This window comes from Capsicum annuum, chromosome 11 (genome assembly GCF_002878395.1).
Source record: "Capsicum annuum cultivar UCD-10X-F1 chromosome 11, UCD10Xv1.1, whole genome shotgun sequence".
NCBI lineage: Eukaryota > Viridiplantae > Streptophyta > Magnoliopsida > Solanales > Solanaceae > Capsicum > Capsicum annuum.
The window spans coordinates 16,862,027-16,874,751 of NC_061121.1; the positions used below are offsets into that span (position 1 = coordinate 16,862,027).

Sequence of the window (12,725 nt, forward strand, 5' to 3'; positions counted from 1 at the left end):
CATACACTGCAGCATAATTTATGGATAACATTGTAACTACATTGTAACTACATCTTAGTCCTATATTTGCTTTACTGCCACCAGACCACATTTTCCCTCACTCTGCTTGCATTTCATCCTTGTGCCAAATACTATGCAGCAAAAAAGAACACTGGCACTACCACAAATTTATATCTTCCTACTGTCAATTATGATACAAACAACAGCGAGCAGGACAAGTAAAAATAAAAAGGAAGCTCTCTCTGACAGATAGAGAAAATGAAGATAAATCATCTAATGGTGCTACCAGATTTCCCCATGTAACACTGAAATATGCTAATATAATGTGATTAATTAATAAGAGTGTCGTCTAGACTCTGAGACACAATGCTTAATCTGGTTATTGCCTATTCTCCTTACCAAAAGACTCCTAGGAAAAAGGATGATTAAGTTGATGTGCATGCATAAAAGCAGAAAGCTTTCTGCCTTCTAAACCCAGCAAGTAAACATCATATTATATTAAGTGCATTTTACCTATGTCGCTGGCTGCTATCACAAGTCGGAAATTTCTTAATATTCTATAGTCAATCCTAAACGACTACAGACCCCTCAACAACTTTTTTTTTTGATAAGCATGGTGTCCGGGCCAGTTTGCACTCACCTTGACTAATTCCATGGGATACCTATCACCTCCCACCAGCAACAGGTCTCAGGTGGGAAGAAATCATCTAGTGCTCTTTTGTATCTGCAGACCACTCACCTACTTTTCAGGGACTGGTTTGTGAATTCTGAATTTGGGTATGAATCTAATGTTGGAATATGATCCAATTATCAGTAGGTAATTAGTATATTTTGTGCGATCTAATCAAACTAGAATGTCCATGTCATTCCCATTTGACGCAGGTACGACTAGGCAAATGTAAATTTCATGTTACATAGCTACTCATTAGGCAGTGTATTTCTTCACCACCCGACTTACTCCCCTCTGTACCGTGTTGACTTGAGACTCTTTTTAAGAAACTATTTATTATTAGGAATTTGTTATACTAAATTAGACTTATTGATGATGCTTTGAAAATCTAAATTTGACAACGGGGTACTTTATATAGTTACTTAATGATAAGGATAATGTTGGAAGAAAGTACAAAATCTCTCATGATTTGCTAAAACGAGCAGGTAAAACGTAAAATCTACTTTTAGTATAAGGGACAACGAGTAAATATGATTACATTGCTTGCTAAAAGTAGAAAAGCAATACGAATAAGCATTTGAAAAAGAAGGTACTGCAGTTCCTCAAATTCCATCAACTACCACAACTAACTAAAACAAGTCAGACTTCCCAAGTCGATTGACATTCTTATGGGATAGACAATAAAGAAGAAGATGCCCACATAGTAAACGAACAAGAATTCATTCAGCAATTTGACAATTTGGTCAATAACCAAGTCAATCATCACAAGTGAAAGACTACAAAGTTCTCTCTGGATAGTTATGGGATAGGGAGAGATGCCAACGTATACAGTATGCAGCCTTCCCACCTACAAGTCACAAGAGGAGCAACTCTACTGTTGACTCAAGTCTCATCCTCCAATCATCATACTACTGCCACAAAAAACCCTCAATTTTCAAGTCTTCACCAGATGGTATACCATGTATCTCAAACTTTTAGATCAGCAACTAAAATGTTGGCCAGAAAAAACTCACAGAGGAAAAAAAACGAAAAAAGGGTACTAAAGTTCCTCAAATTCCCTTAACTACCACAACTAACTAAAAAGAAGGTGGGACTCCCAAGTCAATTGACATTCGTTTGAGATAGACGATAAAAGAAGAAGACGTCTACATAGTGAAAGAGCAATTCATTCAGCAATGTAACCAAGACAATCAAAGCGGAAGGCACATACCACACACACGAAGTGTTCTCTGGATAGTAGTGGGATAGGGAGAGATGTTGATGTATACAGTATGCACCCATCCCATCTACAGGTCACTAGAGCAGCAACTCTACTGTTGACCCAAGTCTCGTCCTCCAATCATCACATTACTGCCCAAAAAAAAAGACCTAAAATTTCAAGTCTTTACTAGATGGTATACCATATATCTCAAACTTTTCGAGCAGCAACTAAAATGTTGGCAAGAAAAACAAAGACAGAGAAAAGAAAATGAAAAAGGGCACTACAGTTCCTCAAATTCCATTAAACCACAACTAACTAAAACAAGTGGGACTCCCCAGGTCAATGACATTCTCTTGGGATAGACGATAAAGAAGTAAATGCCTACATAGTGAAAGAACTACAATTCCAAGTCAATCATCACAAGTGCAAGACACATATAACCACACGCACAAAGTGCTCTCTGGATAGTGGTGGGACAGGGAGATATGTCTACATATGCAGTACACAGCTATGTTGCCCAGATTCTCCGAAAATGTTGCCGCACCTGTGTCCTCCAAAATGCACTACTTTTGGAGGATCCAACATGCACCCGTCGAAATGTTTGAAGAGTTTGAGCAACATAGGTACACAGCCATCCCAACTACAGGTCACTAGAGGAGTAGCTCTGATCTTGACCGAAGTCTCCTCCTTCAATTATTATACTACTACCACAAAATAAACACTCAATTTTCAAGTCCTAACTAGCTGGTATACCGTTTTTTATAACCATGGTGTCCGCGCCATGGAAGACGCGAATGAGGATAGAGGGTTAGTGGGTAGGAGTGCGTCCGTAATAGTAGGGAGGAGTGCTTTGTTTGTATTAGTTTCTTGTAGTTTCCTGTTGTAGTGTTCTGATGATGTTTGTGATCTCGAATAAATAGTTTATAGTATTACTCTGACGATGTCTTGTTCCTTTTATTATCTAGCAGTGTGTTATCCCATTTTGTTGTTTATTTAAATGCTTTTTGTTTGTTATACCGTTATCTGTCCCGAGCCGGGGGTCTATCGGAAACAACCTCTCTACTTATCTGAGGTAGTGGTATGGACTGCATAAACTTTACGTTCCCCAGATCCCACTTTGTGGGAATACACTAGGTATGTTGGTGGTGGTGTCCGAGCCAACTTGCGTGCACCTCAATTAATTCCACAAGGTACCTGCCACCTCCCAAATCACCTAGTGTTTCGTCTCTACTGGGATTTGAACCTAACACCTCTATATGTTATACCATATAATTTAAACTTTTAGATCAGCAACTAAAATGTTGGAGATCCAAACCATTAATTCAACACAAAAAAATAAAATAAAAACAAATTCTGCAAGTTGATTACTACAAACAACTCAACAACATACTAGCAAACTCTTATAATAGCATTTTTAAGAATCTTTTTGAAAATTATTATTAGAATAAAATAAACACTTCTTACAATTGATCCAAAAAAATCATAAAAATTGTTAGTAAAATGTGAATAATTGAAATGTTGAAGATCCATTCAAAATAAAAATAAAAAATAAAAAAATATATACAAATTGATGACTAAAAACAACTCAACAACATAACATCAACTCTTATAATAGCATTTTTAATTATTTTTTAAAATTATTACTAGTATAAAAAAAACAAAACTTATAATTGATCAAAGATAAATTATAAAAAATTGTTAGTAAAATGTGAATAATTGAAGCATAATTGATGTAAGAATACGTGAAATTGTAGTAAAAGAAAAAAGAGATAGAAAAAGGGTTTACCAGTGTGTGGATCTATAGCTGAAGAGAAGACTAGAGAGACCCGCGAGAGAGTGGGGAAGAGAAAAACAAGTATGAAATGAGGACTATTATTAGTGAGAGACTTAGAGAAAATGGACTTTTTTTTTGTAAATACGAAATATTTTATTTTTTTTTAAATAATTCGATCATTTTTCGTTCATCTCGAATAAATTTATGAAATTAAATATAAGACTCTAGATTTACAACCCACTTATTAATCAATTTTCGCGTGGACCTGAATACAAGACTTCAGATTTTCAACTCATTTATTGTTCGCTAGACTATAATCTTGGATTAATAATGAGAAAATGATTTTTTTGTATAAAAAATATTTGAAATTTAAAATGTGAGTTGAAGTTTTATATATTCTAGTGTAAATTTTTAAGCTAATTACATTATATAAGGTATATATAATAATACTTTTAAAGTATGAGATTTAGTTGACGTCAGATCATAAAAATTAAATATTATTCACTTTATTTAGTTTTTTTTTTAAGTTAGGGTCGACGTTGTTTTTTTATCATACTTTTTTCAAAGAATATTTGGATTTAAATGTATTTTTTTCCTGAAATTAATTCATCTAATATCATTTGTAGGCGTTCAGGCATTTTCAGATTGGATATGAAAATAAACTTCACTTTGGATTTTTAGTTTCCAAATTCAAGAAATTAAAGGTGTGTTTGATTGGTTAAACTGTTATGAGAAATATTTTCTGTAGAAAAATAAAGTAAACCTCTTAAAATAAGAAAAATGATTTCCCTAACATAAGTAGGAAAAATAAGTTTCATAAGTTAAATTTCAAATTCGTTGTATCATCCCACCCCTGATCAAAAACGCTATCCATTAAAGTTAGTCACAGAGAAAACCGGTTCACACATGATAGATTTAAAAAATACTCTTCAACAAGTATTTGGGGCCCTTCCTAACAGTATTCAAACAACCATAAGCACCAAAAATAACACACAGCTTCACCAATGTTCTCTAACAGACATACAAAAACAAAGAAACAATCATAAGAAATAAAGCTTATAACTGACTAGTTCAAACAGCTCATAGAACCGATGATAGTTGTAAAACATCTAAGGAATTTAGTTGAACTTGCTCCTTAGTTAACTTCAGCCATGTAAGGTTTAATACTAAGTTCAAAACGTATTTAGAAATGAAGCATAAAACACAACAAAACGCGCTGAAGCTTAAAGCAGATGGTGCCTGCAGCTCAGGAAATACAAGTCATAGAAGAAGGATCTGAATTCAAGCCACTATCTTTGAGGATCTTACAAACAGACTGTCAACAACCTTCCCCATATTTGAAATGGTTTCCAATGTAGCCGGGTAAATTGCGTCTTGCTTAGGGTCCTCAAAAATTACAAGGCATCCAGCACCCTGGTCCAGAGTCCCAGCAAACTTCTTATCTAAGATCATTTGAGATAACTTCTTCTCAACATGGTCAGCAGGCAACTCGATCAATTCAGCAATATGAGCAATCTCGACTCTTGAGAAAGGCTCGATCAACCTGCAAAGATTCTGCTCCATTAAAGTGTCATAGAGTGAAGAGAGGTGCCGATGGACGATAGGATCTTCATCCAGCTGAGCCTTAAAGTTGCGAAGAGCAATCTCAAAGAGCTTCAAAGATCGCTTGGAGTGAGCATCGGCGACAGCTTTCATTGCATCAACTTCTGGTCCCTGGTAATTCAATCCAACCTTTGTTGATATTATTCCTGCAACATCATCAGCCTGGCTGACCATGATTTTGCAGAGCAACATATACTTGAGGCTGTATAAGGCCTGGGGATTCTCAAGGGCATTAAATGCTTCAAAAGCCTCATAGAAATAGCTGTAAGCAGTTTTATAATCTTTCTCTTCTGCATGAAGTATTCCACTTTGCAAATCAATGGCACCTTGCTGAGCTGGAGGGACATAAATAGCATTGGCTGCTGTTCGAGCAGCTGTAAGCGCAGCCTTGGCTTTGGGAAGATTTCTCAAAGAAAAATGGAGCTGGCTCTCCAGCAAGTCGATCTCCACAAGAAGCAGCTTGTCATCCAATCTTCTCACCTCCTTGATCAGTCCTGAAAGGAGTGTCAATGCTTCAGAATACTCTTTGCTTTCCATCAAAAGAGCTGCAAGTTTTGCCTCAACCCGCTGACGAAGGAAAGTTCGTTTCTCCGAACGGGCCCACTGCACTATGTCTTTGCAAAGTGTAATCTGAAGGTCAGATGTACCCGGTATTTTAGCCACTGCATCAACAATTCCTTTATTAACAATTTTGGCCGTTTTTGCCTTGGGTATTAAAGAGAAGAAGGGACGCAACTGAACGAGAAGCTTTTGGAGATCCTCGGCCCTCTTCTCTTGACTTAGGAGGTCAGAGAGATTGAAGATTGCCTGCTCTTTGATTCTTAAGGCCTCGGAAGATGATGAAGGGTTCTCAAGGATGCGGTAGAGAATGGAGATCGCCTCAGATGGGGTTGTAGCCTCAGAAGCCTGAGCTAATGAATCTGTGGTTGCAGGTAGATATGAAGATGACATTGTTACAGATAGCAGATCTTAAATCCTGCAATTTTTAGTCAACAAGGAAATTAGATATGTACAAGCACAAAGGAAGCATTTAGAATACTTTTTTTAAAACTGGTAGTGTTAAAAGTATTTAGAATACTTTGTATTGCCATCTTTCATGGATTCTATTTTGCAGTTAGTGGCTAAAGATGTTAAGAGTAGTTAAAATGAAGAAGCTGTATTAAGCTATGCCAGCTACTTTGACATAGAAAGCAAAAATTCTCCAATATGTGAAACAAGTGCAAAGTACTCTTTAGCTAAAAGGCTCTAATAGGGCTAAAAGGCCCATAGAAAACATAGAACCTAAATAAGAATATTAATTTAGCTAAAAATAAGAGCAACTCATTTCTTTGTCCTGAAACAAAAGAATAGAGAAGGAAAACTTTAAATTTGGAATGAAGTAAGCAGCTGCATGTTACATTCCAAATGTAATTGTCCTCGATTTCTTCCGATGTATTTATGCCTCTGCAATTTAATTGCCCTAGCAACTTGCAGAATGAAGGTTAGCTAGTCTCATGGAGAGTAACAAATTTTAGAGAGAAAATCTGTTGAGCTGGAATAAAAACAGTATAGATATTTCAGTGAACCAAAATCCCGACCAAGCACCGGACACAAATTTAAAACCAACATGAACCTTTAAAAGCTACAACACCAACACCTTCAGATGGCAATATTAGCAACACTATCCTCAGCATTCTCGTTCACTGCCAAGGTTATAATAAGCACCAACCATATACATTCTACATAACAGGATTCATCCATTTTGAAAGGTGAAATTGAATATAGGACGTTATCCTGACTTTAACAAAAGCAGAGTAAAATTAAAACATGGAAAACAATCAATAATTCCATCAGCTCCAGAAAGCTTAACATCTTCCAGAGAGTAAATGGCCAAAGGCCAATGACCACCTATATTGATGAAAACTCGAGGTTTCATAAGACCTTACACCCTAATTTCTGAAAAGCACAATCTGGTGATAAAATATCCATCTTTTATGGCCCCATCCTGTTTCTGCTTATTCTGTAATAAAACAGCAACAACTCCTCAATCCTAAACTAGTTAGAACTGGCCTTATGAATCCTCAATATAAATTCCATTTGGATCAGTTTCATTCCACTTGAGTAATAGTTCTCTAAGACTAGAGGTTTTCCACATTCTCCAAGGATATACAGATCCCTAAACAGACTAAAAAGACCCAGACTTTATGTAGTATACCAGCATGACTAATTCCGAACTACAATTGAGACACATGTAGAGAGCTGTAGAAATCAAAGTTTCTACATGCAGCACAAACCGACACAATTCACTAAGCACTGTAAAATCCAACTGCTGAAAAGTCACAATCTTATGATAATGAACATTGAATAGGCAGTCGTCATATTTAAGAGTTCATGAAATTCTTGACATCGAACCCCATTAACAAAACCTCACTCCGCAATTTCCGGAAAAAGTCACAATCTGATGATAAAAATTCCATCTTTCACACCCCCTTCTTTTTTTTCCTTGTCATATAAAAGAAAAGCAACAATAACTCCTCAATCCTAAACTAATATGATTGCCCTTGTGAATTCTCAATACGCATTCACACTCAATAAGGTTTTCTACGTTCTCCAAGGAGATACAAATCTCTAAACAAACTAAAAAGACTCCGACTTTGTGTTAGTACACCAATTCGACTAAACCTTAATTCCAAACTAGAACACATTGAGAGCAACAACATACATCAATATACCAGTGTAAACAAACAAGTGGGGTCTAAAGAGGGTAGGATATACACAGACCTTACCTCTATTTTTGTGAGGTAGATCGGTCGTTTCCGATAGAGCTCGCCTTGAATATGTCATGTCAATACATGATACATATATCACTAAGGAAAAAGGAATGGGCTAAGGGTTGATCCCTAGTAAAATCCCATCACGATCGAGAAGTATACCGAGTCACCTCCCATTGTCCTAACTGCATTTTGACTCCATCATACATGTCCTTAATAGCCCTAATGTAAACCACTAGTGCACCTCTAGACTCCGTGGCTCCATCGTACATGTCCTTGATAGCGCTAATGTAAACCACTAGTGCACTTCTAGACTCCAAACATCTCCAAAGGACCTCCCTAAGGACTTCAGAATAAACTTTTTTTTGGTCAATGAAACCATGTGCAAGTCACTCTTCCTATCCTTACATTTCTTCAACAAATACAGACAACTGCAGAAATTAAAACCCAACTGCTGAAAATTCACAATATAGTGATAAAATCGTTGAATATGCAGTCACCATATTTACAAGTTGATGAAATTCTTGAAATTGAACCCCATTAGCTAAACCTTACTTCACAATTACTGAAAATAAGACTATGTTCAAAAAATTCATTCTTCTACAACCCTTTCTCCTTTTTCCTCCGTGTTACACAAGAGAACAACAACAATAACTCCTCAATATCTAAACTAATCGTATTGACCTTATGAATTTTCAATACCCATTCTGTTCACACACGCTAACATTACAGATCTCTCTAACAAACTAAAAAGACGACTCCCAGTCCGGGGACCTTTTAACTAAAGCTTAATATCCAATATCCCAAACACATACGAACACGACGAATTAAAAAATAAAACATAGTATAACTCACAATCTGTGATTCAATATTTTACACCCCGTTTCTCCTTTTTCCTCCTTGTTACACAAGAGAACAACAACAACAATAACTCCTCAATACCTAAACTAATCGTATTGCCCTCAATACATTACAGATCTCTCAAACAAACTGAAAAGATGACTCCCAGTCCGGGGACCTTAAACTTAACATCCAATATCGCAACATATACGAACACGAAGAATTCAAAAAACATAGTAAAACTCACAATCTGTTCAAAAGATTCAACCTTTTACACACACACCCTTTTTCTCCTTTTCTTTCCCATTTTTATTATTATATAAGAGAAAAACAACAACAATAATAACTCCTCAATTCTAAACTAAACGTATTCCATTCACACTCACTAAGATTGCAGATCTATATAACTAAGCTTAATATCCAATATCGACAACACATACAAACACCAATTATTCAAAAACCATTGTAAAATCCACATCGAAATTCGTTCCATTTAACTCAAAAAAAAAAATGCGTTAGGGTTTTTCGTTATCACGAAAAGCATAAGAGACTTACAGAAACAGATGAGAGACAGCAGAAAAAAGATGGGAATTTCAGCTGCCGTGTTCACTAATTAAACCCACACAGCGTTATATCAACCTTTATTTTTTTCCCTACGCTAAATAGTTTTGACTTCTCTTTTCTTTTTTAAAAAATAACATACACATAACCCTTAAATTATCATATTTACACAAATTATCACTCTTACAAGATAATACTAATTATTTATATTTATTAGATATATCAAATGCTACCACCAAAGAATATGCTTCTCCTCCCCTAACTAGAGGTCTTGGGTTCGAACCCTAGGTATGAAAAAATCCTTGATAGAAAGTGCTACCTGGGCCCTGCCAGACACGAGCCCGAATTAATCGGATTTCAGTACAGATATTAAACACCGAATAGGAAACAAGAAAAAAAGATATATCGAATGCTAATTATATATCCTTGCAGATCTAAAATTAGAAAAAATATATCGAAAGTTAATTATATATTTTTTATTAAGAAAAAATATATTTTCATTGGATGTAATATGTATTTCGACAGATCCAAAACTAAAAAAATGTATTAGAAGCTAATTATATATTTTTACAAAAAAAAAAAGTATCTTTATTGAATGTCTCCACAGTTAATTATGTATCTCGACAGATCTAAAATCAAAATTTTTAATAACTATACAAAATATCAAAATTTTCTATAATTAAACTTCGAAATTTATACAAAATATCAAAATTTTCTATAATTAAACTTCGAAATTTATATTGTTTGTACTTTTTGTTTATAGCAAAACGTTCTTGTTTTTTTTAATGAAAATATAGAATGCAAATAAGTTTTACTTTTGTCATTTTGGTCAATATTAGTATCAACTATTTTTTTAAAAATAAATAATAATAAATACAAATCTAGTTCTTGTGTTCACGAACTGCTTACGACTTTTGTGAAATAATTGGGCATACTTTTTGTTCATTTTCTTAAATATCATCACAACGGAAAAAAAATTTTCAATGCCAAACAGGAATTCGATAATTCAGCTATGTTTGATGTCATAATATTATATCTATACAAAAAAAATCACTTAATGCGACATCATATAGTATTACAAAGTTGTAACTCAAACAAGACATTAAATTTATAAGAACGTACCTATTTATCAAACAAAATATCCGGCTCCATCTCTCGAAACCGATAAGTTCGAGATGTTGTGTTGCCTTGGGATACATATCCCTTATTTGATTGAAATGGTAAAAAAATTCAACTTTAGTATATGCTTTAGCTGCTCTATTAAAAAGAGTCATGACCCTTTCGTTGTGAAAGTTGTTTCAAATATTTTCTCTAAGATGCCTCATGCAACAACCAAAATGAGCTGAAGTGAAGAGAATTAAACCCATTTTTTGGATGCTTGAATGCCTATTTGAAATTATACACAACTTTTCGGTATCGTCTATACAGCTTCATATTTGTTCAAAAAATATGCATACGAGGTATCACATTCCTTGTCCACTACACAAAACGCGCTAGGAAAGGTGTGACTCTCAGCATCCTGTGCCACCGCCGATATCAAAATCCATTAGACTTGTTTCTCAACAAAGTCCCGCCAACGGCTATGACTTTTCTCAATTGTTTAAAATTAAGAATCCAAGCACCATAGGATACAAAAAAGTATTTGAACCTTCTATTTTCATCAACATGCAACGCCGTCTTACTTTCGAGATTTTTGGACTCAGGCATGTACGGTAGGCATCGAGGATTGCATACTCATGCTCATGTGTCCCCCCTACCAAGTCCTTGTCAATTCCCATGGCCATATAAATCTTCCAATAACTAACTGTAACACCCAATTCTATATGAAGTTGATTGGTCAAATCAGCTGCAGAAGTGCCTTTGTCATTGGGAAATCAATTTTAGAAATAACTACTGAGGACCTTTGTCGTGATGTGAGGATTATGGGTCGTAATATGCTCCGAACTACATGTGTGATACTTTTCATAAACATTAATGACAAATCTGCTAGAACTTAAGTATTTCACAACCCTCAACCGTCACTTGCAGTCTGGATTAGCACATCTAAAACAAAAGACTTTGCTCGAATTAATTACCTTCTTTTGTCTGAAATATTTTTTCAAGCAAGCAATAAACAAAGAAGTACCTAGTTCTTCCTTATCCTTGAATGACATTCTCTTGTAAAAAATCAGTCTAGTCATCTTAACGATTGCCTGACTGTTTTGATTGAGAAGAACTGCCCACCGTATTGCTCGCAAAAACGGGCGAAGGTGTTTGATCATCATCTGAAATATTCATGTCCAGATCATCCAATTTATCATCAAACATGTCTTGTTGTTCTTATTCTACATTCCAATTATCATTCTCTATCATTTTTTTCAACCACGTACACCTTTAACACAGGCCTCGCTGAATCACTCAGCTAAGTATGCAATTGAACATAATCGACTATCTTGAAAGGTAGTACACTCTAATTTTCAAAAGAGTTGTGCATGTAGCTGATGTTATGTTCTTCCGCTTGACAAGTTAGTCCACAATAGCTGATGATTGAGTTCACAAAATCACCATACGAAACATCACTTTAGACTATCATCGCTATCGTCTCTAATATTTCACCCTTCTTCCAACACCAAATAAATCGATTGTTCTTCTCAATCCATTCGCTATGACAATCCATCAATATTGTTACTATTGATCCCTCAATTAGTGGCACCATATTTATTAAAAAAAAAAAATAATGATATGATAATAAAATTAATATTGATTGTAAAGTATATACAACAATATAAAAAATTATATACACTACACTATCATTATCAATGTTGTAGCACATGAGACACCTGTTGAATTAAGCTTCAGATTTTTATTTAAAATAGTAACATGAATCCCAACAGATGAGTCATCTGTTGCAATAGGTTAGTAATCTGTTGCAACAGATGAGTGATCTCTTGCAACAAATAACTTTCTATTGGGATTTATGTTACAGTACTATAGAATAACCTAAAGCTAATTTCAATAGTTGAGTTATCTGTTGGAACAGATGAGTCACCTGTTGGGGTAAATTTTACACTACAATATAACTTGGAGTTGATTCCAAGATATGATTCATCTGTTGCAACGGATGAGTAATTATTGTAACAGGTGAGAAATCTATTGCAATAGATGAGTTAGCTGTTGGGATTCATGTTACAGAACTATAGAACTTGAAGCTGATTCCAACAGATGAGTCATTTGTTGCAATAGATTAATCACTTGTTGTAACAGATGACTCAGCTGTTGCAATAGATGACTCTTCTGTTGTAATAGATGGATCATTTGTTGGAATTAGCTCCAGCTTCAATAGTTCTG

The 12,725-nt window shown here is 35.0% G+C and overlaps 2 protein-coding genes across 4 annotated transcripts in view; both read right to left on the reverse strand.

The window, feature by feature from the left end:
* Nucleotides 1-3,813, reverse strand: part of LOC107878256 (ARF guanine-nucleotide exchange factor GNOM) — a 12,362-nt gene extending 8,549 nt beyond the window's left edge. The window contains exons 1-2 of one of the 3 annotated variants that reach the window (XM_016725174.2): nt 3,658-3,813; nt 1,881-2,020 (exon numbers count right to left, since the gene is read on the reverse strand). The gene's annotated coding sequence lies outside the window, so the exon portion shown is untranslated. Of the gene's footprint in view, nt 1-1,880; nt 2,039-3,657 lie in introns of all 3 variants that reach the window. The other 2 variants (XM_047399552.1, XM_016725175.2) reach the window with 2 other exon arrangements.
* Nucleotides 3,814-4,688: 875 nt separating this feature from the next.
* On the reverse strand, nt 4,689-9,585 carry LOC107878257 (26S proteasome non-ATPase regulatory subunit 11 homolog). The gene is made up of 2 exons (XM_016725176.2): nt 9,393-9,585; nt 4,689-6,223 (listed from the first exon to the last, which is right to left on the reverse strand). Exon 2 carries the CDS (start codon nt 6,196-6,198, stop codon nt 4,927-4,929), a length of 1,272 nt encoding a protein of 423 aa, XP_016580662.1. The 5' UTR covers nt 6,199-6,223; nt 9,393-9,585; the 3' UTR covers nt 4,689-4,926.
* Between the last annotated feature and the right edge of the window lie 3,140 nt (nt 9,586-12,725).